The 27,673-nt window shown below is 36.9% G+C and overlaps 1 protein-coding gene across 4 annotated transcripts in view; it reads left to right on the plus strand.

Moving 5' to 3' along the window:
* Positions 1-20,329, plus strand: part of LOC125938240 (Putative N-acetylated-alpha-linked acidic dipeptidase) — a 67,855-nt gene extending 47,526 nt beyond the window's left edge. For 3 of the 4 annotated variants that reach the window (XM_049653283.1, XM_049653300.1, XM_049653290.1), the window contains 7 exons: positions 718-785; positions 3,398-3,489; positions 5,090-5,180; positions 9,696-9,960; positions 10,233-10,314; positions 14,923-15,015; positions 19,073-20,324. In XM_049653283.1, coding sequence (XP_049509240.1) covers positions 718-785; positions 3,398-3,489; positions 5,090-5,180; positions 9,696-9,960; positions 10,233-10,314; positions 14,923-15,015; positions 19,073-19,262 — 881 coding nt within the window. In that variant the 3' untranslated portion in view covers positions 19,263-20,324. Of the gene's footprint in view, positions 1-717; positions 786-3,397; positions 3,490-5,089; positions 5,181-9,695; positions 9,961-10,232; positions 10,315-14,922; positions 15,016-19,072 lie in introns of all 4 variants that reach the window. The other variant, XM_049653274.1, reaches the window with a different exon arrangement.
* The last annotated feature ends 7,344 nt before the right edge of the window (positions 20,330-27,673 follow it).

Raw genomic sequence — 27,673 nt, forward strand, 5'->3', positions numbered from 1 at the left:
GTTTGCAAGATTCTCAAGCTCGTCAGACATAGAATTCCTGAGGAATGGGAACCTCATCTCTGCTCTGTATTCACAAGTAGATGGACAGCACCTGCCTTACAAATGCATTTTTACAACAGATATTTATTGGGTAAATGCTAAACGCCAAGACTGTACTAAGCCCTGGGGATATGGCAACAAATAAAAAGACTACCTGTTCCCATGGAACTTACAGTCTGGTGTGAGGATGGCAAATAAAAAGGCAAATATTTAACACATGTGGGAGGTAACTAATAAGGAGAAAAATAAGCCAAGGTCAAGAGAGAAAGAGTAGCTAGGATGAAGGGAAGAGAGGGTGATCCTTTAGGTAGGGTGTTCAGGGGACAACTCTCAGAAAACATGACATTAGAGGTCTAAGTGAAGTGGGGGAGTTTTAAGTCATGCAGATGTAATGCAGAATGCTGTTCCAGGCTGAAGGAACAGTATGTGCAAAGACCCTGAGAAGGTCCCTGCTTGGGTAGAGTGGGATGTGAAGATATGAAGAGGTGACGGGGATTGTTTCTTGTATGGAACTGAGGACCAAGGTAAGCATGATGAGTTTTATTGAGTCATGAGTTGGAGGGTTTTGATTGGACTTAGGTTCTAAAAGGATCTTTCTGGCTAAAGAGTTAACACTGGTCTTTGAATGAAAGAATGAAGTAAATGAAATAAAAAAACCATTCTTTCTTTATCTTTAAGGAAACTATACTCTACGAGTTGATTGCTCCCCACTGATGTACAGCTTGGTATACAGCCTAACAAAGGAGGTAAAAATAATTACATATCATTTTAGAAAATTTGAGTTCTACAAATGTTTCATTGAGATACCATTATTATGTTAAGCAGCTGCCTTGTTTTATAGCTTGTCTTTTTCTCATAGAGCAAATACCCACTCCAGAGAACATTGCATCGAATAAACTATTTACATGTGTTATCCCATTTCCCCCAACTGCCCTGAAGCAGCCTTTGGATAGTATTGTGTCTACCATCCCCATGTGAAATGGAGAACACTGAGATCAAAAAGCATTAGCCACCAAAGTCACACAACTTGTGCAGTAGCTGAACCAGGACTTGGTCCTGTGGTTTAAGTCCTTAATTTTAAAACTGCTTTATACTCCTTCATATCATGATACCAGTTATCCCAGGATGCAGGAAGAGTTAAAGTTTCTAAGTGATTGAGAAAGAGTATGTGTAAAAACACCAAGTACTGACTCCAAGGTCAAATCAATTTGGGGCAGAGGCTAAGTGAGACCATGTACCCCCCTTTCTGACTTCCTGACTTGAGCTGCATTCCACTGAGCCCCACTGACCTGGGCTGACAGCTAAAGTTCTCTTAGTTCTGACAGAGGCACAAGATACAGAACCTGCTGGAGAGACAGTGCCTGAATTCCTGTAGGACTGACAGGCAACTCTTCACTTTAGTTGTCCTGCTCCTAAACCCACTGGGACTAAAGTTAGTCATAATGAAGAAGTTGTTGCATGGCAGATTTTTGTTTTTATTGTTAATTATCTGATTTGAACTGGAAAGGAAAAAAAAAAAAGAGTTGCCTATTTAATGGAATTACCAACTGAAGTATAAATACCAAGAAAACCACGATTATTGCCCTTCAGATAGGGATTTTAGTATCACTAACCTTTGGTTTCAAAAGCATGGAATTTCATCTTATAACTTAACTTCCCCTATAGGAATAGAAGCAAATTAATTTGAAAAAAATGTATTCATGTCATTACTCAAGATCTGCATCATTTGCTTGTAGTTTTTATCAGTTTCCATGAAATGTATAAAAACTGTAATACCTGAAAACAGGGTATTTCAGAGAAATTTCACCATTCATATAATTTAAGGTAAATGCTGAGGAAGCTTGGCAGTTATATTTGTTTTCTGGGTGGTTTGGTGGCACCCAGGGACAATTGCAAACGCAGCACTCTAAGTCAGATTCGATGCTTGACAGTTTTGGCGGTCTGTGTTATTCTGTTTTGTTTATTGGGGGAGAGGGATTCATAGCATTTTAAATTTTAGTGATGAACTGAAAATATAGTTATGTATTTCTACACTATTCTAAATATGCATTTCTTTTTAAAAAAAATTAATGTTTATTTTTGAGAGAGAGAGAGACAAAAAAAGAGAGAGAGAGAGACAGAGTGTGAGTGGGGGAGGGGCAGAGAGAGAGGGAGACACAGAATCCTAAGCAGGCTCCAGGCTCTGAGCTGTCAGCACAGAGCCCGACAAGGGGCTTGAACCCACCAAACGTGAGATCATGACTTGAGCCTAAGTCAGAAGCTCAACCTCTAAATTTGCATTTCCTAGAATAAATGGAGTGGTACTGTCCCTTATATCAAGGTTTTGTGTAAATTTATAAGCTCGAGTGAAATTATTTTGTGTCTTTATTTATTCATATTTTGCAAGTTAAGATGTTGACATAATTTCTGATTCTCTCCCCATCCTTATGCAGATTTATTTGTATTCCCATAGACCTTTGCACATACCTAGCACATTGAATTTCACATTTTTACTTCTAGTTCCCACTAGTAGAAAGTATCTAATGTGTCTTTTTGAGCTTTGTTTTCATGGCATTCACAAAAAGTCTTAAACAATATAGGTACTCTATTAATTTTTGAAAATTGAATTTGTTGAAAAACAACATAGGACTTTTATTAAATATAAAACAAAAACAATTGTGTACCATATAATGTATAATAAATAACCCGTGAATAACTACAGAACATTAATTGAAGTTGAGTTTGCAAAATGTTTTTGGGATAACATCTAATGTTCTAGATGTCAAGTACAGGTTTAGAATTCAATAATAGGTCATATTTTTCTCCCTCAGTTTTCTCATCAGTAAAACCAGAAAATGTAGTTAAAGCCCAGTACTTATTGAAATTACAATAAATACTCAATATTAATGCATTTGTTTTTATTATGTATTATATAATGACCTTTAGCGACCTTATTGGCAAGAAACAATATTAAAAGAAATACCTTCTCTTAACCACCTTGCTTCCTTTCATTTTCTTTTTTATAAGAGAAGTCTGTTTTTGAGAGCAGCCTTCATGCATTCAGAAAAAAATAGACCAAAAAAATCTTATAATAGGACATCATTTGAATATGATGGCTTGGTAATAATTAGGCCTTCTTTTCCATACACTTCATGGTTTTTTTTTCTTATAGCAGCTCCACCTGTATATAATAGCATGAGCATTTTACCATATTGTCAGAAATTCGTTATTGTAATTCTTAATGACTGCTAATAATATGAATTGCATCACTTGTTTTGCTGAATATAGTTTACTTATTCATTCTCTGGCTGATGGACATTTTGATTTTAAAATATCTGATTTGTAAGTATTCTCTTTTTTTCCCATTTAACCTGTGTAGCTCCAAAGCCCTGATGAAGGCTTTGAAGGCAAATCTCTTTATGAGAGCTGGAATGAAAAAAGTCCTTCCCCTGAGTTCAGTGGCATGCCCAGGTAACCATGCAAACAAGAGTCTCTGTTGCATACAGTAGGGGGTTGTGTTGAAAATGAAAGTGTATTTTCTCTCAATGATAAAGGAAAGGCAATGCTTTGGTTCACAAATAAAATATTCTTGTGTTTTGAAGTTAAATCTGTAGGCCATCAAGAAATGGTTCTTTTTTGAGTAGGCACTATATTCACCTGTTATGTAAGTCAAAAGTATGGTAGAAAGTAATTCCCCTCACAGTTCTGTCCCCCAGTTACTAGATACATTTTCTCTTTTCTGAATATCATACAGTTAACAAATATTTTGGTTACTCTAAGAAAAATATAGGCATCATTTCAGTATTGGTTGTGTCTTCACAGCAAATTACAGGAATAAACATCTCAGAGATAAAGATTGATTAGAGATGAGATTATAGCTTTAAAGAGTATGAATACTTAAAAAAAATTTAAGGGTAGTATTTACATCTGAGTTATCTAAAAAATTTCTGTTTCTTTTAACTTCATCATGCACAACAAATATAGGTAGTAAAATAAGTTAATGAGGGGAAATATTTTCCAGCATAATGAACTTGTTATTTTATTTTATTATTTTTTTAATGAATCTTTTTAAAAAAAGTAGCTTACATAGGTGTGATATTGTGATTTATAATAAGAAGTATATATTCAGTCTTTGGCCCCTTTCCTGGCAGAGAGAACTTAAATCTTTAGAATTTTCTAAGTGATGAAAGAGATAAGGGTGCCTCTTGTTATGTTAACAGGGTGACCTTTGGATCCCCACCTAAGGATGAGGGCTGATGGCCAGGAAAACCAACCACATAATTAGAGGGTTGGACTTTCAGTCCCACCCTAGGAGCAAAGGTTGAATCAATCTGCAATGGGCAATGATTTAATCGATCATGACTTTCTAATGAAGCTTCCATAAGATAGGGTTCAGAGAGCTTCCACATTGAGTGGCACACCTGGGAAGGGCATGGAGCACTCTGTGCCCTTTCCCCACATCTTGCCCCTTGCGTCTCCTCCACCTGGCTGTTCCTGAGTTGTATCCTTTTATAACAAACCAGTGATCTGATCGAGTAAATAAAATGTTTCTCCCACTTCTGGGAACAGCTCTAGCAAATTAATCGAACCCAAGGAGGGGAACTGGGGAATCGTTAATCTGTAGCCCATTGTTGAGAAATCCACCTGGGTTTGTTTTTGGCTTCTGAAATTAGAGGAGGGGCAGTCTTTTGGGATGGAGCCATTCACTTATGGAGTATGGTGTTATCTTCAGTGTCAGAATTGAGTTGAATTTTAGGACACCCAGTTGGTATCCCAGAGAATTGCTTGTTGCTGGTATGGGGAAACACCACACACACCCCTCCACATGTTGGAATTGGGTTCAGGAACCCAAGAGAACAATGGTCACTACTACCCAAAACAGTCTTAAGGAAGTAGATACTCCATGATCAAAATTGATATTCCTCACAATTATTTTTTGTTGTTACTTGCCTAACATGATTTTTATAAATAAAAATTATATTTATAGTAGAAAGAATGGAGTTTAATTAATCTTTAATCTGTACTCCCTGAAGAAATTACTCAAATAATTTCATGTTTTAATCCCTATAAGGATTAGCAAGTTGGGATCTGGTAATGATTTTGAGGTGTTCTTCCAAAGACTTGGAATTGCTTCAGGCAGAGCACGGTACACTAAAAACTGGGTAAGTCTATCAATAAGATTTTCAAGGTTATTTATGAATATATTTTAGCTAAATAAATAATTCTGAATTTTAAAAAGTGAGTTCAGCAGTAGAGAAGTAGAGGAATTTGAAGCAGATGTGGTTGAGATGGTGCTACTACTAATGGAGTAGTTCCTGCATCTGGTATTTTGAGCCTTTGAACTTGAACTTTGATGAACTCCCTTAAATATGTTTTCTGTTTCATTAGATGGCATTGGTTTCATGCAGTTACTTACACTAGAAATGTCAAAATTGTCTTTGGTTCCTCTCTACCTGTTATCGTTCAAAATTAGTTATTATCAAGACCTGCAAATATTTGGATTTTTATGTCATTAGCTCCCCAGTCATTAAACATGAAAGTTTATTTATCACAATAGATTATCATGATGAATAGCACAATAAACCATGAACACCTATACAAGTCCTAATTTTTTTGGCTACTGTTGTTGCTAATGATGACAATGACACTTATAGTTTTTATTTTTATCAAGGCAACCTAGGAACATAGTTCATAGAATGTCATACAGTCTAAGAGTGTGTAATGAAAAACAGTGGTCCCTTATCCCATATCCATGCTTGTCCCACTTCTGATTCTGCTCAACAGATTCAGATTTTTTCAACTTTTTAACTGTTTTATTCTGCTGTCTGCATGCTGACAAATAATATGCTCATGCTGCTATTTATTTTTCGGTTTTATGTATTATCTGTTTACATCTCATTAGGGAAGATGGCATTTAGCTCTTCTATATCACTTTTTCTCCCAACTCCCAAGTACTTTCCCTCATTGCATTTTCTCAGTATATACTTGTACCACACTTTTTGATTAGAATATCTTTTTTCTTCTCCATGTATCCATAACTGGTTCACCACAAACTTTTAGTATATTTAAAAACATCAGGCGATCTGGCAGATTTCATATTCCTTGGGATCTCCTGTTACTCTGAATTCTCTGCTTGTTCTCTTTGCCTGTGGCACATCTCTTGCCTGTGAAATTTTCCTTCACTGAGAAATCTGAGAGCACCTTCATTTCTCTCCTGTTTCACATCTTCTGTTTCCTGGATTTTGTATCTTCCTTTTTCTTGTTTACTCTTTACTGTTTTTGGAGCACATCCTTCAAGAACTTCTTGAAAAGGGTGTATGAAATGTAAAGCCCTTGCATGTCTGAAATGCATTTCAACTACACACTATTCTTTTTCAGTTTGCCTGGGCACAAAGCTTTTGGTTGAAAATCCTACATCCTCAGAATTTTGAACTCATCACTCAATGACTTTCAGCCTTCAGGATTGCTGTTGAGAAATTTGTTGCTATTTGATCCCTGATTGCTTTGCTTTTTTTTTTTATTTTATTGAAATATAATTGGCATTCAATATCCTATTAGCTTCAGGTGTGCATCATAGTGATTCACTATTCTTATACATTACAAAATGACCCCCACAATATCTAGTTAACATCTATCAATATACAAAGTTATTACGATATTACTGACTATATTCTCTGTGCTGTACATTACATCTCCATGACTTAATTATTTTATAACTGGAAGTTTTTACCTCTTAATCCCCTTTACCTATTTTGCCTGCCCTCTAACCCTTCCTGTTTCTGATAACCAAGAGTTTGTTTTTTGTATCTGTGAGTCCATTTCTGTTTTATTTACTCAGTTGTTTGATTTTTTTAGATTATACATATAAGGGAAGTCATGTGGTATTTGCCTTTCTCTGTCTGACTTATTTCACTTAGCATAATACCCTCTAGGCCCATCCATGTTGCAAATGGCAAGATTTCATTCTTTATGGCTGAGTAATATTCCTGTGTGTGTGTGTGTGTGTGTGTGTGTGTGTTCATCTATTGATGGACACTGAGGCTGCTTCCATGTCTTGGCTATTGTAAGTAATGATGCAGTGAACATAGGGGTACATGTATCTCTTTGAAATGGTGTTTTTCTTTTCTTAAGATAAATACCCAGCAGTGGAATTGCTAGATTGTATGGTAGTTCTATTTTTACATTTTTGAGGAACCTCCATACTGTTTTCCACAGTGGCTGCACCAGTTTGCTTTCTGTGCAATATTGCACAAGGGTTTCCTTTTCTCTACATCCTCACCAATATTTTCTATATTTTGCCTTTTTGATCATAGCCAGTCTGACAGGTATGAAGTGATATCTCATTGTGATTTTAATTTGCATTTCTCTGATGATTAGTGATGTTGAGCATTTTTTTATGTGTCTGTTGGCCATCTGTATGTATCCTTTGTAAAAATGTTTATTCAAGTCCTCTGTCCCTTTTTTTTCCTGCCTTTGCCCAGTTTTAATTTGGTTGTTTGTGTTTTTGATATTGACTTGTAAAAGTTTTTTATATATTTTCGATAGTAAACCATTAATGAATGTATGATTTGCAAATATATTCTCTTTCTCAGTAGGTTGTCTTTTCCTTTTGTTGATTGTTTCCTTCACTTTTTATTTTGATGTAGTCCTATGTACACCTTTTAGCCTTTGCTGCCTTTGCCTGAGGATACCGGTCCAAGAAAATATTGCCAAGACCATGTCAAAGAGCTTACTGACCATGTTTTCTTCTAAGAATTTTAATGTTTCAGGTCTTCCATTCAAGTCTTTAATGCATTTTGAATTTATTTTTGTGTGTGGGATAAGAAAGTGGTTCAATTTCATTCTTCTGCATGTAGCTGTACAGTTTTCTCAGCACCATTTATTGAAGAGACTATCTTTTCCCCACTGTATATTCTTGCCTCTTTTGTCATAGATTACATGACCATATATGCATGGATTTATTTCTGGGCTGTCTATTTCATTCATTGACCTATGTGTCTATTTTCATGCTGGTTCTATGATATTTTGAAAGGAAGGTTTTATACCTTTCATGTTGTCCTGGTGTATGTGTGTGCCTTGGTTGGTTAATACATTTTTCCTTTCACTGGGCTGGGCACAGAGTGGGCCTTTAGTCTGGAAACCTATGTCTCACATTTGGAGGGAATACTTTTTCCTTTGATCACTTCTTCCCTCTTTCCTCTTTTTTGAACTATTAGTAGTTGTTTAATACCTGGGGATTCTTTTCTAATGTATTTATATTTTATCTTTTGTTTCTATCTGTGTCTTTTTTTACCATCTGGAATATTTTTCTCAATTCTGTCATTCATTTTTAACTGATATCTTTATTATTATTATTGTTGTTGTTATTATTATTATTATTATTATTATTATTAAGTCTCCCTCCATTCCATACAGTACCTCCTTACTCTGAGTTGATTTTATTTTAATTTGTGTGCTTGGTCTAGTATCTTTCACGTCAAAGGCTGTTTTCAAATGCCTGGTCATCTTTGGCAACCTGTCTTTTAGGCAAGCTGATTGAAGTCCTGTATACAAGGGTGGCTCTTGTCAAATGGGAAGCTTCTGAGAAGAGTGGTCAAGAATGCCTATTCTGGTTGCGTCACGGGGAGGCAACAATTTGAGAATCTATATGTCTTTTCTCTTGGACTAGTTATTCTCCCCAGACAGGAAATCTTTAATCCTGCCTTTGGGGTAGGAAGTTAGGGAAGGTTAGATGGGGGTTGTGATGAGTATCGATGTTCATATTATCTACATTTTACTTGTGAGAAAACTACAGTAAAGAAAGGCTAAGAATCTTTGGGTTAATAAACACTCAAAAGTTATTTGGTAATAAATCCTAAAGCCTGGATTCAAACTCTGGTTAATTTTAGAGTCTTAGTATCTTCAACACACCACTGTATAAAGTGTTCTTTTATATCAATAAAAAATGAGCAACTAAAATGATAAGCAGCTAAATAAAACAGGCAAAAGGCATAAATCAGCAATTCAAAGTTGGAAAGGTCCTTGCCTCTTGGCTTTTGTGTATTTTCTTGGTTTCTTAGATATGTCTGAGCATTCCTTCTCTCTCCTGAGCAAGACGTTGGATCCATTACTGAACTCACTGTACCCATTCTTCACACTTCACACACTGCTTGTCAGAGAATGATCCGTTTGTGGCATTTCAGTCATTAACAACTTGCAGCATTCCCCTGTATAATACTTATATGATACTCATTTCCTTGCCTCTACCAATTCTCTGTCTTCTTAAATTATTTGTACTGAAATGAAACATTATCTTGTCTTTAAAGTTTCAAAAACGTTTTCCCATCTCCTGTGTTCTTGAAGGCAAGACTTAGGCCTTTCCAAATAATTTTTATGCTATCATTTATGTTATATACACATATTTTTTAATTACTAAAAACCTGGGGTGTGTTTTAATATTATAATACTAACCCATTAGTAAGTGGCTTATTGAGGCACTGAAATACTTTATTTATTCGTTATTGGCCAAAACAGTTTTACTAATATTAATAGTAAATATGATACTATGCATTTTACTATAAGCTATCTTACAAGAGAAATATTTTGTGTTTTTGGTTTTTTGTGTTTTTTTCCTTTTCCTTTTCTTTTTCTTTTTCTTTTTTCTTTTCTTTTTTTTTTTTTTTTTTTTTTTTTTGTAGGCAACAAACAAATTCAGGAGCTATCCACTGTATCACAGTGTCTATGAAACGTATGAACTGGTGGAGAAGTTTTATGATCCAACTTTTAAGTATCACCTCACTGTGGCCCAGGTTCGAGGAGGGATGGTGTTTGAACTGGCCGATTCCACAGTGCTCCCATTTGACTGTCGAGATTATGCTACAGTTTTAAGAAAGTATGCTGACAAAATCTACAATATTTCAATGAAACATCCTCAAGAAATGAAAAAGTACAGTGTGTCATTTGGTAAGCTTCTTCCTCTTTCAAAATTCATTATCTCTGGGTTTTATTTAATCTCCAAAATGCAATGACCTACTTTAGTCCATTTATTAATTATTGCCATTCCGTGGGATCAGATACATTGTTTACATCTATAAAAGTGCTTTCCATTTCATTGATGCTCATCTTGTAATATTTAATTATAAATACCTTGTCAAATGCAAAAGAGGACAACTTCCTGTATTGTTCCCTTTGCATAAGCCATTCATCAATGCCATTAGGGCCTGTTTCTATTTCAGATTCACTTTTTTCTGCTGTGAAGAATTTTACAGAAATTGCTTCTAAGTTCAGTGAGAGACTCCAAGGCTTGGACAAATACAAGTATGTTGTACATTTTTTAAGTTATGCATATAATAGATACAATGAAAAAGAGATACTAATTGACATGTTTGTTGCTGAAATGTCTTTGGAAATTGTTTTGCTGATTTCTGTCTCCACTGTAATGCATCCTATACAGGGCTACCATATCTCTCCAAAACTCATTCCTTTTTTTTTTTTTTAAGTTTTTATTTTTTTATTTATTTTGAGAGAGAGAGAGAGAGAGAGAGAGACAGCACAAACAGGGGAGGGGCAGAGAGAGGGCAGGTAGAGAGAGAATCCTAAGCAGGCTCCATACCTTCAGCATAGACCCTGACGTGGGGCTCGATCTCACAGACTGTGAGATCATGACCTGAGTGGAGATCAAGAGTTGGACACCTAGCTGACTGAGCCACGCGGGCGCCCCATCTCCAAGACCCATTTCTAACATTCGGAGTGGCAGCTGTGCTGCTGGGAAATGCCAGTGCCCCTTTACTACCAGCTGAATAGTTATGAAATTCCCACCTTCGCCCTGAAGGTCCTTCGCTCTGTGACCCCAGCTTTTTCTAGTTTTATCTCATTCTTTCCATGTTTGTACATCATACTCCCACCAAATTCTCCTATTCCCAGAGCACACCTTCTTTCTCCCTCTTCTTAATGTCACTACCTCGGAGTTCCTCATTTCCACTTCCACCTGACAAGTTCTTTATCCAGCATAACAAGTGTTGTGAAACCGTTTTTCTTCTAGTAGTAAGCGTTTAGGATCAATTCTGTATAAAATCGCAAAAGTAAAAGATAATTGGAACAGAATTTTTAGATGGGAGAAAAATAATGGGAAGGTATTAAGGAAATTTTTTTAAAGTAGAATTTTGAGAGTGAACATCTTCTGTATATTAAACTTATTATGAAGTTACAAATATCAAATCCTTGGGGACTGATGCAAAAATACATACAAAGATAAGAGCAGAGAGTCCGAAAATAGATGAGTGACATTTAAGAATGTATTTATAATGAAGGATACATCAAAAATAAATGGAGAGGAAAGACATATTCAACAATAGTGATGTGTAAGCCTTTTAGCAGCTGATAAGAAGTTGAGTTCAAAAATCTCACTTCACATCACATGCAAACATAAGTGATGGATATAGAAGAATTCTTTACTAAAAATTGAAATTTCTTGGAAGTGAAATTCAAGTTTAGAGACAACAAGGAAATGAGAAAGCAATGAGGTTTGAGGACACCGAAATGGTTAATAATACGAAAATTAATCATCCAAAGCAAAGATAGAAGACTGGGAAACCTCTTTTCCCACAAATATGGAAAGGAAATAATATAATAAATGTCATAAACATATTTTTGAAAATTGGTAAAAAAAATCCAAAAGAACAAGGTTGAAAATATTGGCAATGGGCAAGCCAATTAAAAAAGAAGATACAACCAGTACAGAAACAGAGACAAAAAACCCTCAAATTCACCACTAGTTAAAAATTACAGATGAAAATAGTGTTGTACTATCTTCATATCAACTAATGATTTAAAACTTGGTCATACACATTGCCCCAGATGGTTCACTGGAGCCAGCATTCTCACACTCTTTTGATAGCATTGTGAATTGCTTTGAAAACCTTTTTGAAAAAGAAAATAAATAAAAAATAAAAACCTTTGGAAAAGCACAAACTCATACTGCTAATGTTTCAAGAGCCATTTACAGAGTTCTTAGACTTTGGCATAGTATTTCCATTTCTTGGACTTTTTCTTCAGGAAAGAGTTTCAAGTTTGGAAAGAGAAAAAGGGCTTCTCAGAGAAAGATAGGAATTATAATACCAAATAATTCCAAACAGTCATTACCTAAGAGGGGAGTAATTAACTAAAAAAAATTAGTTGTCCACTAATTTGAATAATTTATAAGCATTAAAATAGATGATTATAAAGGAAATATAATGTAAGATATTTATAATAAAATGTGAAACAAGCAAAAATATATAAAATTTAAATAGAATTTGATTATACTTTTATTGAACAAATATAGAGAAAAACTCAAGATAAACCAATTAGTATAATAATTGTGTTATTCTGGGGTAGACATGAGGGTTTTTTTTCTGTATACTTTCCAATTCTTTCCAAATTTTTTATGTGGGTAAAAAAAAAATCTACAACGAGAAATAAACTTTAAGGACATTCCAAACACCATATATTCTATGAAGTTGATTTTCTATCTTTAAAAAAAAAAATGATACTTCTTCTTGCTGGCACAATGCTTTATGGGCATAGATTATGGTTTTCTAGGATATTTGGCTTTCACTTTGGATATTTCTGTATTTGTCCTATCCTCTCTAAATAGTAGTTAAGGTATAGTTTGTGTCTCCACACTATGTTTACAAATCCTGAAACATCTGTAAAAATGCATTACCCATGATAATAGTAAATGCTGGCTAAAGTACATGAAACTGAATGTTGAATTTCTCAACCCAAACTTTGAAATCCAAGGAAAAGACGCTTCTTTAATTCTGCTTCTGCTGAATCAATCCCTAGATCCATCAAAGGATTCAGAAAGTTGTCTCCTTGGTACCTTCATGTTCACATAGTATTCAACCTGAAGACTTATTCGTTCTTCGGTTTTCCTGGGAAGGTCAGCATGCTTCTGGAATGCAGAAACCCCATTTACTTAAGTCCCATGTTCTCAGCATTTACCTCCCAGGGCTATTTCAAACTAGGCTGTGCTTTGTACAAGGAACAGCATGGTTTTTCAGTGGTAGCCTCAAGATCAGAAATCCAGAGAGAGGTGTGTGTGTATGTGTTGTTGTTGTTGTTGTTGTTGTTGTTGTTGTTGTAATGCTTTATGAATTTGGTTCAGAAACCTTTAGTATCTTACTGAAATTGTGTTTTATGCAGTTGTCTCCACTGTTAGTTTATGTGAGGTGTTCACAGGTAAAGTTTACACTGAGTTTACCTTGATACTGTCACAAAACCTGAGTTCTTGATGTTGAATAAATAAATGTTAAAAATAGCTCAAACCAGATTATGGGGTCTTTAGTTATTTTATTTTTCCTTTTGTCAACATAGTGCGGTTGAAAGAATAGTACTGAGCTTCTATTTCATTCTAAAACTTTCTAGTTGTGAATGTGGGCATGTTATTTAACTACTGAGTCTTAGTTATCTTAGCTATGGAATGGGACTGCTTTCCTGCCTAACTTGCAGGATTGCTCTGAACATTAAAGAAAACATTACTGGGGTTCCTGGCTGCTCAGTCAGTAGAGCAGGAGACTCTTGATCTTAGGGTCGTGAGCTCAATGTTGGGCATGGAGCCTACTTAAAAAGAAAAGAAAAGAAAGAAGACATTACATAACCATTCAGAATAGTAATTGGCATATAGGAATCAGTAGTTATTATTAAAACTAAAATATAACTAAATAAAGAAATAACTAAATTATTAAATAACAGTTCTCAATAGTTAAATTATAGCAGAATTAATATGTTGAATTTAATAACTCATTGTTCAACTATTCAAAACTTGATACATTTTCAATGATATCGAATCATTCTTTTTACAATAACACCCCCCTCTTTGGAATATGAATTCTGTGATAGCAGGAGAAGTATCTGCTATTTAAAAAAAAATTTTTTTTAATGTTTATTTATTTCTGAGACAGAGATAGAGCATGAGTGGGGGAGGGGCAGAGAGAGAGGGAGACACAGAATCCGAAGCAGGCTCCAGGCTCTGAGCTGTCAGCCCAGAGCCCAACGCGGGGCTTGAACTCACAACCTGTGAGATCACAACCTGAGCCGAAGTCGGTCGCTCAACTGACTGAGCCACCCAGGCGCCTCTAGAAGTATCTGATATTTGATAACAGCAGACATTCAAATCTTGTTAAAAGGATAAAGTAAACACCATTTCTTGTGTTTATTATAGTTTATCTTTAATAACAATAAAAACATTAGCTGTCATTTGGTAAAATATGTATAATTTTCCAGGAACCTTACATTAACATTAATAGGTTATCCTTCTTTACCTCTTTGCTTGGGAACTTATCCTTCTCTTCATGAGCTATCCCATTCCATATTGAAGTGACTACTTTGAGTAGATTACTACAATACCTAAGATGAAAAAATCTTGCCTATTTTTAAATGCCTAGGTTTGTCAATTCATTATTATTTCAAAATAAATAAAAATTACTGTCATCTTTTCAATTGGAAAGTATAACTTCATGTGCTTTTACAAGCCCCAGGAGAATAGTATTTTATAGGTTTCTTTAAATGTAACTGTGTATGCTGTTCCTAATTTGCATATCATAGGAATTTAAGATATATTAGTTGTGTTTAGTTTTGTTCTGAATTTTATTATTTACTTTTTTAAAGTTTATTTATTTATTTTGAGAGACAGAGAGTGTGAGCCAGGGAGGGGCACAGAGAGAGGGAGAGAGAGACTCCCAAGCAGGCTCTGCATTGTCAGCACAGAACCTGATATGGGCCTCTATCTCATGAATCGTGAGATCGTGACCCGAGCTGAAATCAAGAGTTCGATGCTTAATGGACTGAGCCACCCAGGAAACCCTGTTTTGTTCTGAATTTTTAGTTTGCTGTGTAGTGTTCACATTTTCGTGAAGTGACAACTGTATTCATTTTCTTTTTTAGCCCAATATTATTGAGAATTATGAATGATCAATTGATGTTTTTGGAACGAGCATTTATTGATCCTTTAGGATTACCAGACAGGCCTTTCTATAGGTAAGGATACAAATATGACTATTGATTATATCATTCTTATTTTTTGCACTGTGGAAAAACTATAGCTGATTTCTTGTAAGCAAATAGAAAATTTCAAAATATATATAGTAAATGATAAATATATTATTTCTTCGTATAATGTAATATGATGGCTATATACCTTTCTTTTTAATTTTTTTTACTTCTGATAATAAATGAATATATGTTCATTGTAGGAAATTTAGAATATTCACAAAGTCACAGGTAGGAAATAAAAATATCCCCAATTCCATCAGTTAGTTTATGCTTATATTTTGGTTTAGATAATTTTAGCCCCTCTCTCATTTTAAATATATTTGTGTTTATGTATGTATATAAGACATAATAAATATATGTGAAATGTATATAATAAATATATATTTACTTACTCCCCTAATGTTCACATTTTTTACTAATTCTTGACAATCCTAAATATTTCTGATAAACATCAGTGGTGAACATTAGATTGATCCTACTGAAAGTTGCAGAATGAATTAGATCACTGACTAACAAGAAATAGCCCCATCTGTCTGTTTATAGATTATCAAAGGATCAGAATTGGGCATGATCCAAGCATGGTAACTCATTTCCCAATGGCAGCATGATTGTGCCTCTTTCCTTACCTCTTTGCTTGGGAACTTATCCTTCCCTTCATGGGCTATTACATGAACTGACATAGATCTTTCTTTTCTTTTCTTTTTTTTTTAAGATTTTAAATTTATTGTGAGACAGACAGAGGCAGTGCGAGTAGGGTAGAGGGAAAGAGAGAGGGAGAGAGAGAGAATTCCAAGCAGGTTCTGAGCTGCCAGCTGCACAGAGCCCATTGTGGAGCTCGAGCTCACAGAACTGTGAGATCATGACCTGAGCCAAAACCAAGAGTCAGACACTTAACCTACTAAGCTACTTAACCTACTATGCCCTGACATAGTTCTTTTAATAAAACATCACCTTCTACCTAGGTCATGTTAAACTTTCAAGGTTGTTTTTAATAGTTCTTCATACTTTAAGGTAGGCATTCTAACATGTTAGTGTGTCTTCCTTTTTAATGAGAAAAACACGGTAGTAAGTTGGCAGGTCACAAACAGGACTTTGATAATCACAACTGTGCTACATTTCAGAGGATAAAGTGGGATAGTGAAAAGTCAGTACTTACTTGCAATGTAACTTGAGACTGATCCCATAATCTCTCATATCTTAATTTCCTCCTTTTTGAAATGCTAAAATCAACTTTGTAGAGTTTATTTTCAAGGGTTAGAAAAATTATAGGCAAATTATATAACAAGCATGATCCCTAGTAGGTGCCAACTATTGTGGCTCTTGTTATTTTTGTTGCTATGAACCACGTTAAGTCATCTGTTTAAAATAAAAACATAATTAGATAAAGGTTTTATATCCGTGATATATAAAGAACTTTATAATTCAATTAAAATGGACAGAAGACATGAGTAGACATTTTTCTAAAGAAGACATACAGATGGACAACAGACGCATGAAAAGATACTCAGGGCACCTGGGTGGCTCCGTTGGGTTAAGCGTCTGACTCTTGATTTCCACTCAGGTCATGATCTTGTAGTTTGTGTGTTCGAACCCTGAGTTGTGCTCTGCGCTAACAGTGCAGAGCCTGCTTGGGATTCTCTGTCTCCCTGTCTCTCTCTGCCCCTCCCCTGTGCATTCCCTCTCTCTTTCTCTCTCAAAAGCAAATAAGTAAACATTTTTAAAAAAGAAGAAAAAGAAAGAAAAGATGTTCAACATCACTGATCATCAAAGAAATACAAATCAAAACTACAATGAGATATCACCTCCCACCTGTCAGAATGGCTAAAATCATCAGCACAAGAAACAGCAGGTGTTGGTGAGGCTGTGGGGAAAGGGAAACCCTCTTACACTTTTTTTTTTCTGTCCCTCTTATTTTTTTTTTCAATATATGAAATATATTGTCAAATTGGTTTCCATACAACACCCAGTGCTCATCCCAAAAGGTGCCCTCCTCAATACCCATCACCCACCCTCCCCTCCCTCCCACCCCCCATCAACCCTCAGTTTGTTCTCAGTTTTTAACAGTCTCTTATGCTTTGGCTCTCTCCCACTCTAACCTCTTTTTTTTTTTTCCTTCCCCTCCCCCATGGGTTTCTGTTAAGTTTCTCAGGATCCACATAAGAGTGAAACCATATGGTATCTGTCTTTCTCTGTATGGCTTATTTCACTTAGCGACGTGGATGGAACTGGAGAGTGTGATGCTAAGTGAAATAAGCCTCTTACACTTTTGACAGGAGTGCAAACTGGTACAGTCACTCTGGAAAACAGTATGGAAGTTCCTCAAAAGGTTAAGAATAGAACTACCCTATAATCCAATAATTGCACCACTAGGTTTTTACCCAAAGAATAAAAAAACAAAACAAAACAAAACAAAAAAAACTAATTCAAAGGGGTACGTGCATCCCAGTGTTTATAGTGTTATTATCTACAGTAGGCAAACCATGGAAACAGCCTAAATGTCTATCAACTGATGAACAGATAATGAAGAAGTGTTATGGATCTACAATGGAATACTACTCAGCCATTAAAAAGAATGAAATCTTGGGGTGTCTGGGTGACTTAGTTGGCGAAGCGTCTGACTTCGATTCAGGTCATGATGTTGCAGTCCATGAGTTTAAGCCCTGCATTGGGCTCTGTGCTGACAGCTCAAAGCCTGGAGCCTGCTTTAGATTCTGTGTCTCCCTTTCTTTCTGCCCCTCCCCAACTTGTGCTCCATTTCTCTCTCTCTCTCTCTCTCTCTCAAAAATAAATAAACATTAAAAAAAGAATGAAAGCTTGCCATTTGCAACGATGTGGATGGAGCTAGAGAGTATCATCCTAAGCAAAATAAGTCAGAAAGACAAATACCATATAATTTCACTCATATGTGGAATTTAAGAAACAAAACAAATGAGAATAGGGGAAAAAAAGAGAGAGAGGCAAAACAGGAAACAGACTCTTTTCTTTTAAAGTTTATTTTTGAGGGGCGCCTGGGTGGCGCAGTCGGTTAAGCGTCCGACTTCAGCCAGGTCACGATCTCGCGGTCCGTGAGTTCGAGCCCCGCGTCAGGCTCTGGGCTGATGGCTCGGAGCCTGGGGCCTGTTTCCGATTCTGTGTCTCCCTCTCTCTCTGCCCCTCCCCCGTTCATGCTCTGTCTCTCTCTGTCCCAAAAATAAATAAAAAACGTTGAAAGAAAAAAAAAATAATAAAGTTTATTTTTGAGAAAGAGAGCGAGCACATGCAAAGTAGGGAGAGAGAGAGAGGGAGAGGGAGAAGACCAAGGAGGCTGTCAGCACAGAGCCCAATGTGGGCTTGATTTCATGGATGTGGGGAAATCTCATGGTATCCTGAGCGGAAATCAAGAGTAGAATGCTTAACCAACTGAGCCAACCGGGCACCCCTAGACTCTTAACTATAGAGAACAAATTGATGGTTAACAGAAGGTAGGGTTGAGGGTGGATGAAATAGGTGAAAGGGTTTAAGAGTACACTTTTCATCATGAGCACTGAGTAATGTATAGAATGTTAAATCACTACATTGTACACCTGAAACTAATATTAACTGGAATTAAAAAAAAATTTAATGCTTATTTATTTCTGAAAGGGAGAGAGAGTGCAAGTCGGGGAGGAGCAGAGAGAGAGGGAGACATAGAATCCAAAGCAGGCTCCAGGCTTTGAGCTGTCAGCACAGAGCCCAACACGGGGCTAGAACTCAAGTACTGTGAGATCATGACCTGAAGCAAAGTTGGCCGCTTAGCTGACTGAACCATCCAGGCGCCCCATTGACTAACTGGACTTCAAATAAAAACGTAAAAAAACAAAAAAAAAGTCAAAACATAGTTAATTAACACACACGTCATAGACTGGTCTTTGGAAGTGACTAAACTTGGAAATTCAGCTGACAAGTGGCTTATTCATATCATGAAATTAGAATTGTGCAGTCCAGGGTTGATAGAGCGATCCTGTTTTTCTCTTGTGTGTATCATTTGGACAACTGATAGATAACACACTGTCTTTATCAACAGGCATGTCATCTACGCTCCAAGCAGCCACAACAAGTATGCAGGGGAGTCATTTCCAGGAATTTATGATGCTCTGTTTGACATCGAAAACAAAGATGATCCTTCCAAGGCCTGGGGAGAAGTGAAGAGACAGATTGCTATTGCAGCCTTTACAGTGCGGGCTGCAGCAGGGACCCTGAGAGAAGTAGCCTAGGTGGTTCTTCAGAGAACCCGTGTTGAATAGGTAGGTATATCACTATGGTGTATTGATAAACTAAAACATAAAACTATGTATATGTATATGTATATAGACATGCACACACACACACACATCTTAGCATTCTTTCTTCTTCTCCCTTCGAATCAAAAAAAGAAAGATGGACAATTTTTATCCTATAATAATAAAAGGCTAGGGGCACCTGTGTGGCTCAGGTGGTTAAGCGTCCGACTTCGGCTCAGGTCATGATCTCATGGTTTGTGAGTTCGAGCCCTATGCCTTGTTTTGCGCTGACAGCACGGAACCTGCCTGGGATTCCTTCTCTCCCTCTCTTCCTCTCTCTGCCCCTCCCCAACTTGCTCTCTCTCTCTCTCTCTCTCAAAATAAATAAATAAGTAGATAAAAATAATAATATAAAGTTATTCTGAGTTTGAACTAAATGTTAAATTAAGGTGAACACCTACTATATTAAAACACCCATGTGACATTATCAGAGAATCAAGTCTAGTTCAACACTTGTGTTGGCCCTACTGGCCACCCAGGGCTGAGAGAGCACTGTCTTAGTGTGCCAGTGGAACAACTCTGGTCTACTCGCACTGCTGGTAAACATAGTCGCTCTGTACCATAAAGGATAATTACTTTTATTAAATTAGCGAATATTTTATTTATGTCAAAGGGTGTATATAATATGTGTATAGTGAAAAATAATAAAGAAATGAACATTTGTAGAACTATCCCCACAAATAACCAAATTAAGAAAAAGAACATTACCAATATCTTTGACTCCTCTGTGTGCCACTGACCAGTGTGCCTTCATCTTCTGCCAGAGATACTCACTTCCTTTAATCTTCTGTGAGTTTTTCTGTTATTTATAATTATACCACACATGGTATATATCCCTTGTGTGTTTTGGGCTTTGTGTATGTTTTTTAACTGTTTATAAATAAAATCATACTGTGTATGTATATTCTAAGACTTGATTTTTTTCACTCACCTTTGAAGGTGCATCCACACATGTGTTACTATGGCTGTAGTTTGCGGATGTAAACCAATGGGCTTGCGTGAATGTAACATTTATCAGTCAGTGTCCGGTTAACACAAGGAAACCACACAGCAACACAAACAGGAAGTTATTATAAAGAATGATTCGTTAGACATGTGAAAAGATGTTCAGCATCAGTCACTACCAGGGAAATACAAATCAAAACCACAATGAGCTACCACCTCACACTTGTCAGAATGGCTAAAATTTAACAATTCAGGAAATAACTGATGTTGGCAAGGATGTGGAGAAAGAAGAACCCTCTTGCACTGCTGGTGGGAATGCAAACTGGCACAGCCACTGTGGAAAAGAGTATGGAGATCCCCCCCCCAAAATTAAAAATAGAACCACCCTATGACCCAGAAACTGCACTACTAGGTATTTATCCACAGGACACAAAAATGCTGATTCAAAGAGGCACATGTACCCCTATGTTTACAGCAGCATTATCAACAATAGCTAAATTATGGAAAGAGCCCAAATGTCCATGCAATGGAATATTACTCAGCCATCAAAAAGAATGAACTCTTGCCATTTGCAACAACATGGAACTGGAGTGCATTATGTTAAACGAAATAATTCAGTCAGAGAAAAAGAACTATATGATTTTGCTCATATGTGGAACTTGAGAAACAAGATAGATGAACATAGATGAAATCATTATTACACTATATGTTAACTAACTTGGATTTAATTTTTTTTTTTTTAAGGATGATTAGTTATAATAACATTGCAGTAAGGAGATACTTCTAGTAAAAGGTAAAGGGAGCTCTAAAGAATATAAGCGTAGCAGACACAAGGAGCAGTCACTGTCTCTAGGGCTTAGATGGAGCAGCTAATGAACTTCCCCCACCCCATGGGCCTTACCGAATAGCAGAGAAGTCAGTGTGGTGCTGTGCTCACAGACCTTGTGAAACTCCTCAGAAATTTGCACTCTAGGCTACTGTGGGAATTGTGATTGTGGGGAATTGTCTTGCCAGAGGCACTGCACTAGCAAACCAACCATGGGCGGTTTTAAAAGAAGCTCCTGACTACTGTTCTGGTCGCCATGAACAGCAAGAAGCAAGTGCCAGAGGAACAGCAGCCTGGACCACAGGACGGGGCACCACAGGACGGCAGCACTGGCGAAGCCTTGTATGCTCTATGAGCCACGCGCTGAAGTCCTTTGCAGGCAGAGACCTGCCAGGTGAGCACATGGGAACCAGGAAGGAAAGCCCCTTCCTGCAAGGTCTCTACAATGCCTTCTACTGACAAAGTTTAACATCATGTCTCTCAGAAAAGAAAAAAAAAATTTTAAAGGATCCAGATATCTTTACAAAGAGCGGGCAATGAAGAGTAAGTTTGCAGCAGAGAAGCAATAAATTGGGTAGCTGACACATAACAGAATGTATTTGTTCATTTTCCTGCTGGTGGGAGTTTGGAATGTTTTCTGTCTTTTGTTCCTACAAACATGTCTCCCAATGCAAATATACAAGAAATATCTTTTCGGGCAGCATCTATCCTAAATGAAATGTCTGGGTTGTAAAATATGTACATCTTTAATTTTACTGTGAAACTGTTACAAAGTGGTTTTATTCTCCTATATTCCCAATGGCAAAGTGATCATATTATATAAGAGAATAGAAATAAGAAAGACTGGCAGGTTAGAGAAATACAAAGAATTTAGTGTTTCTAGAAATGGAGTGTGTCTATACATTTAGCATCAGATCATGTAAGGCTTGGGAAGATACACTAAGGAGTGTTACTATTTTCCTGTATAAAAAGCCATGTAGTGGAGCACCTGGGTGACTCAGTTGAACATCCAACTTTGGCTTAGGTCACCATCTCACAGTTCGTGAGTTCAAGCCCCACATCAGGCTCGCTGCTGTCAGCTCAGAGCCTGCCTCAGATCCTCTGTCCCCTTCTCTCTGCCCCTCCCCTGCTTGCACTTTCTTAAAAATAAATAAAGCATAAAAAAAAAAAAAGCCATGTAGTAAAGTTAAGCAGGGGAGAGCAGGTAAGATTTACATTTTTGGAAGAATTCTGGCCTAGGCATACGTGGATTGGAAGGGCATTAACACAGCAAGGTATCGCAACCTGAATTTTTTCTCATTACACCTATGCCATGTAGAGCTTCACCCTCAGAAAAGACAAGACTTCCCTCTTACTCTTCACATTTCATCTCTTCTGCAAAGACTTCCGGCATGTTCACCCATTCCCTGCTATCTTTACCTCTACCAGTCATTAGGGACAAGTCTTGATCATTACTGTAGCTCTGGTCCCTCTATACCAGAATGCAGTCTGTAGCAACCACTCCTTTGTGAATAGTCAGTAGCGTGCATAGGAAGTTATGTCTGGGAGATGATGTGTTTGGCAAATGGTGGGGCTGGAAAGTGGTGTGCTTGGCACTAGGATTTCAGCAATCCCTTGTAATGGGATCTGCCTGAACATGCCTTCTAAAGCTTTTATTGATGTCAGTGATACACAGACCATACTGTAGGTGATGCGTGGGCCCTGGAACAAGGTGAACAACACCATTCTAAAATATGAATAAAACCCACATAGTGCTGAAAATTATGTGAATTTTCAGTTAAGTTGTAAGCATGCAATAAGCATCCCCCCAAAACTTTGTGCAATTGCATGGTTTAATAATGTATTTTGGCAACACATTATTCTTTTTTTTTTTTTCAACGTTTTTTATTTATTTTTGGGACAGAGAGAGACAGAGCATGAACGGGGGAGGGGCAGAGAGAGAGGGAGACACAGAATCGGAAACAGGCTCCAGGCTCCAAGCCATCAGCCCAGAGCCTGACGCGGGGCTCGAACTCACGGACCGCGAGATCGTGACCTGGCTGAAGTCGGACGCTTAACCGACTGCGCCACCCAGGCGCCCCAACACATTATTCTTAATTGTCATTTACTGGAGGTTGTACAGGGACAGAAACACAGCTTTGGGAGACAGATTGCTGGGTTCAAATGCTGCTTCTTTTACTTGGAATAGGACTATGGGAAAATTATTAAAACTCTCTTAAGTTTCTTAATCTATGAAAGGGGTATTAATATTTCATAGGGTTGCTGTAAGGATTAAAAGAGCTGGTACATACAAAGCACTTGGAACAGTGCCCAGCATATAATTAGTAATCAAAACATGTTAAATATTGTCATTGGAATGGTATTTCTTGCTTAATAATTTTTTTAATTAATTTATTTTTGAGAGAGAGAGAGGGACACAGGGCATGAACAGCGGAGAGGCAGAGAGAGAGGAGACACAGAAGTCAAAGCAGGCTCCAGGCTCTGAGCTGTCAGCACAGAGCCCCGATGCAGGGCTCGAACCCACAAACAGTATGAGATCATGACCTGAGCCAAAGTCAGACACTCAACTGACTGAGCCACCCACGTGCTCCGAGTATCTCTTAATATGGTAATAAGCATCACTTTTTTTTGTTCTCTCTTCAGCATGATGATACAGTTGAATTAGAAGATACCTACTCTAATTTCCAACACTAAAATTCTGAATTATTGTTTATTCTTTTATATACATCTTATAATTTGCTTATTGTTTATTTCTACCTACTATAGTTGTAAGATGTGTTTCACCAAATTGCAGTTATATATTTCTTGTTGAGTGTGATTTAAAAATGAGGTGAGGGGCGCCTGGGTGACTCAGTTTGTTAAGCATCCGACCCTTGATCTCAGCTCAGGTCTTTTTTTCTTTCTTTCTTTCTTTCTTTCTTTCTTTCTTTCTTTCTTTCTTATGTTTATTTTTGAGAGAAAGAGAGAGAGAATGAGCAGGGGAGAGGCAGAGAGGGGAGACACAGAATCCGAAGCAGGCTCCAGGCTCTGAGCTGTCAACACAGAGCCCGATGCAGGGCTCGAACCCATGAAACGTGAGATCATGACCTGAGCCGAAGTCAGATGCTTAACCGACTGAGCCACCCAGGCACCCCTCAGCTCAGGTCTTGATCTCACAGTCGTGAATTCACGCTGGGTGTCGAGCCTGCTTAAGAAAAGTGTTCTTTAAAAAAATAATAATAAAAATTAAAATAAATAAATAAATATGAGGTGAATTAACTAACTTCGTGAAAAGAAAATACACCAAATAAGTTTTACATTGATCTGGATTTTAATAACGAGAAAGTAAAATCATTTACTAAATTATACTGGCATGAAAGGATAAAGATGCTATTTATATTTTGGATAGCAACTTCATGATTCTACTAAGGCCAAATTTCACTGGTTTATAAAATTGGAAAGACAATGCATGAACTTTAAAGATGAACTGTGTTCTTATGTACTTCCTCAGTGAAGACCTTTCTTTCTCATTAATCTCCTGGGACAATCTCAGAACCATAATGGATTCCACAGTGCTGAAGGCAGTGCTGCTACCGGCTGTCTGCTGTGCAGTTAGAGGAGAAAGGTGTATGTGTAAGGAGGCATAGAGCGGTTTCACAGCACAAAAGTCAAGTACCAAATTGGAATCATATATATAGAAAAGTAAGTCAATATGTCTACTAACGTTACTTTTTTAGTCTCAGGGATAGTACTGTATATCTCCATCTTACTGTCATGGGTTATATTGATCTAAGGGTTAATGCCTTATACAATCGTCTGATAGGGAAGTTTATAAAACGTACACACTTTGGAAAACCGGAAAGGTTATTAAAAAGTCTAAAAGGCATGGAATGCCATCTCTGATTATTAGGGCCTATTACCGTGATTTCTCACATTTCAATTCCTACACGATCCACTACATTTACTTGAGTAAATCAAAGCCTTCTGGGCATTTCAATAAATAATTTGGGGCTAACCGGGCGCTTGGGTGGCTCAGTTGTTTAACCTTCTGACTTCGGCTTAGGTCATGATCTCGCAGTTCACTAGCTCGAGCCCCACGTCAGTCTCTGTGCTGACAGCTCCGAGCCTGGAGATCCTTCGGATTCTGTGTCTCCCTCTCTCTCTGCCCCTCCCCCCACTCATGCTCTGTCTCTCTCTCCCTCTCTAAAAAATAAATAAACATTAAAAAAATAATTTGGGGCTATTAATAAATCAAATTCAATGCCAAGTAGTAAAATTTTCAAGTAATTTAAATTTCATTTGTATTCAATCTGAAAAATGTATTTTAATCAAATAATTTAAATTCAGTTCAATTTATATTCAATCCAAAATATACTTGAATGCTAAAACAAATTGAGATGAAGGAAGCAGTGAAATATGGAGAATACAACCATAAAATCAGAATAAAAGGGTGTGATTTAATATCTAGATGGATTGGGACCTACTAAACCTAAAAATTGGGAAAAAAATCTCAAAGTAAATGATGTAAACCACATGTAAACAGCATCCTGGGAAAAATATTTGCAATGAATATAACAAAGTGTTACCATAACTAGCTTAAAGGCTCTTTTAAATCAATAATTTCAGTATTAATAATTAATCTCCACTGTTTTCCCTGAGGACGTATGTATGTATGTATGTGTGTGTGTTTACATTAAGAGGAAAAGGAAATAAAAGAATAAGGATAAGAACATAAATCCAAGGCACAAAGTAGTGGGAATATGCATACCTAAACAGCAGAAGTCTTAACCTCTACCCTTCTTAAAGGTCAGCCACAACCTTAAGATAAACATAAATCTATTGCTCAGGAGAAGGAAACAGAGAGGTCAATAAAATGGCAAGTTTACATGGAGTCAAGAGGATTACTGAACAAGAATAAATTAGGAGAACATGAGGAGGAGGTCACATAAAAAGTTAATCTGTATAATACATTGGCCAGAGTTGAAAGGACCCCTATTCTAGCAGATAAACCTCTCAACAGATGCATTTCATCAAAACTTCTTTCTTTGGGCATCTGGGTGGATCAGTTAAGCGTCTGACTTCGGCTCAGGTCATAATCTCATGGTTTGTGAGTTTAAGCCCACAGCTGACAGCTGTGACAGCTTAGAACCTGAAGAACAGCTCAGACAGCTTAGAACAGCGCTGACAGCTCAGAACCAGAAGCCTGCTTTTGATTCTGTCTCCCTCTCTCTGCCCCTCCCTCACTTGTGCGCGTGTGCTCTCTCTCTCTCTTTCTCTCTCTCTCAAAAATAAATAAATAAACAAAAAAAATGCTTTGAGTCTTTCTTGTTTTTCATAGTAATAATTGTAAATAATGCTTCACAACAGTTCATTAACCCCTTACAAACTTATGATCTATAAATTTGTTTTGCTCAGTGATTTGGGAATTTGTCTAAAGCACTACAACTAATTTGTACATCAGAATACTGATCCAGTGATCTGCAGCCTTTTTTACGATTCTATACCTATAACTCAGTCCCCATAGGTGGTTCTGCTGTTGAGGAGCAAAGTTACCTTCAAAGTTATTCAGACTGTTTTTTGGTTTGTGAACATATTTTTAACTTTAAAAAAGCTCACAAACAGCAAAAAAGTAGTTCTTTATAATAAAACATATATATACCAAATGCGTATAAAGCTTTCTAATCTAAAGGACATATTTTTGACGGAACTCACGGCTTTTTATTTGTATCAGAGAATATTTATTTTTAATTGCCTTTTAGGAAAAGCATCCAACAAATTAAAAAAAAAAAAAAAAAGGATTCAGGGAGCCTGGTTCGCTCAGTTAAGCATTCACTTTGGCTCATGGTTCCTGAACTCCCCCATTGGGCTTTCTGCTGTCAGCACAGAGCCCATATCAGATCCTATCTCCCTCTCTTTCCCCTACCCGTGCTTCATGCTCTCTCTCTCAAAAATGAATAAACATTAAAAAAAAAAAAAAAAGATGATCAGCATAGAGGATTCTGCTGGACCACAGAGGATGTTTAGGGCAGTGAGGCTACTCTGTATGAAACCATAATGATGAATACATTTTATTATAAATGGTCCAAATCCATAGGATGTACAATACCAAGAGTGAATTCCTGGGTAAACTATGGACTCTGGGTGACAAGGATATGTCATTGTAGGTTCATCAATTGTAACAAATGCACTGCTCTGGTGAGGGATGTTGATAATGAGGGAGGTTATGCATGTATAGGGGCAGGGAGTATATGGAAAATCTCTGCACCTTCCCCTCAATTTTGCTGTGAACCTTAATTTGCTCTAAAGAGTAAAGTTTATTTAAAAAAAAATATTCATGCAAGAATCCTATTGTAGTTAATAGATTTTAGGTTTAGAATGGTCACTGAAAAGCATATGTGAAGTCTGAAAAGCACATGTAAAGTCACCTTATGTGGGCTTGAAAATATAAAATCAAATAACGACATCAGACAAACTGATCTAATTATCTACCACCAGCTGGTATTTGTTGATGTTTCCTTAATAGATTCGGTGATTATGTAAATCCAGGCAGAAGGACTTGAACTTGTGTTTACAGTTACAATAACCTAATCTTCTA

The sequence above is a fragment of the Panthera uncia genome, chromosome D1 (genome assembly GCF_023721935.1).
Source record: "Panthera uncia isolate 11264 chromosome D1, Puncia_PCG_1.0, whole genome shotgun sequence".
Classification (NCBI taxonomy): Eukaryota; Metazoa; Chordata; class Mammalia; order Carnivora; family Felidae; genus Panthera; species Panthera uncia.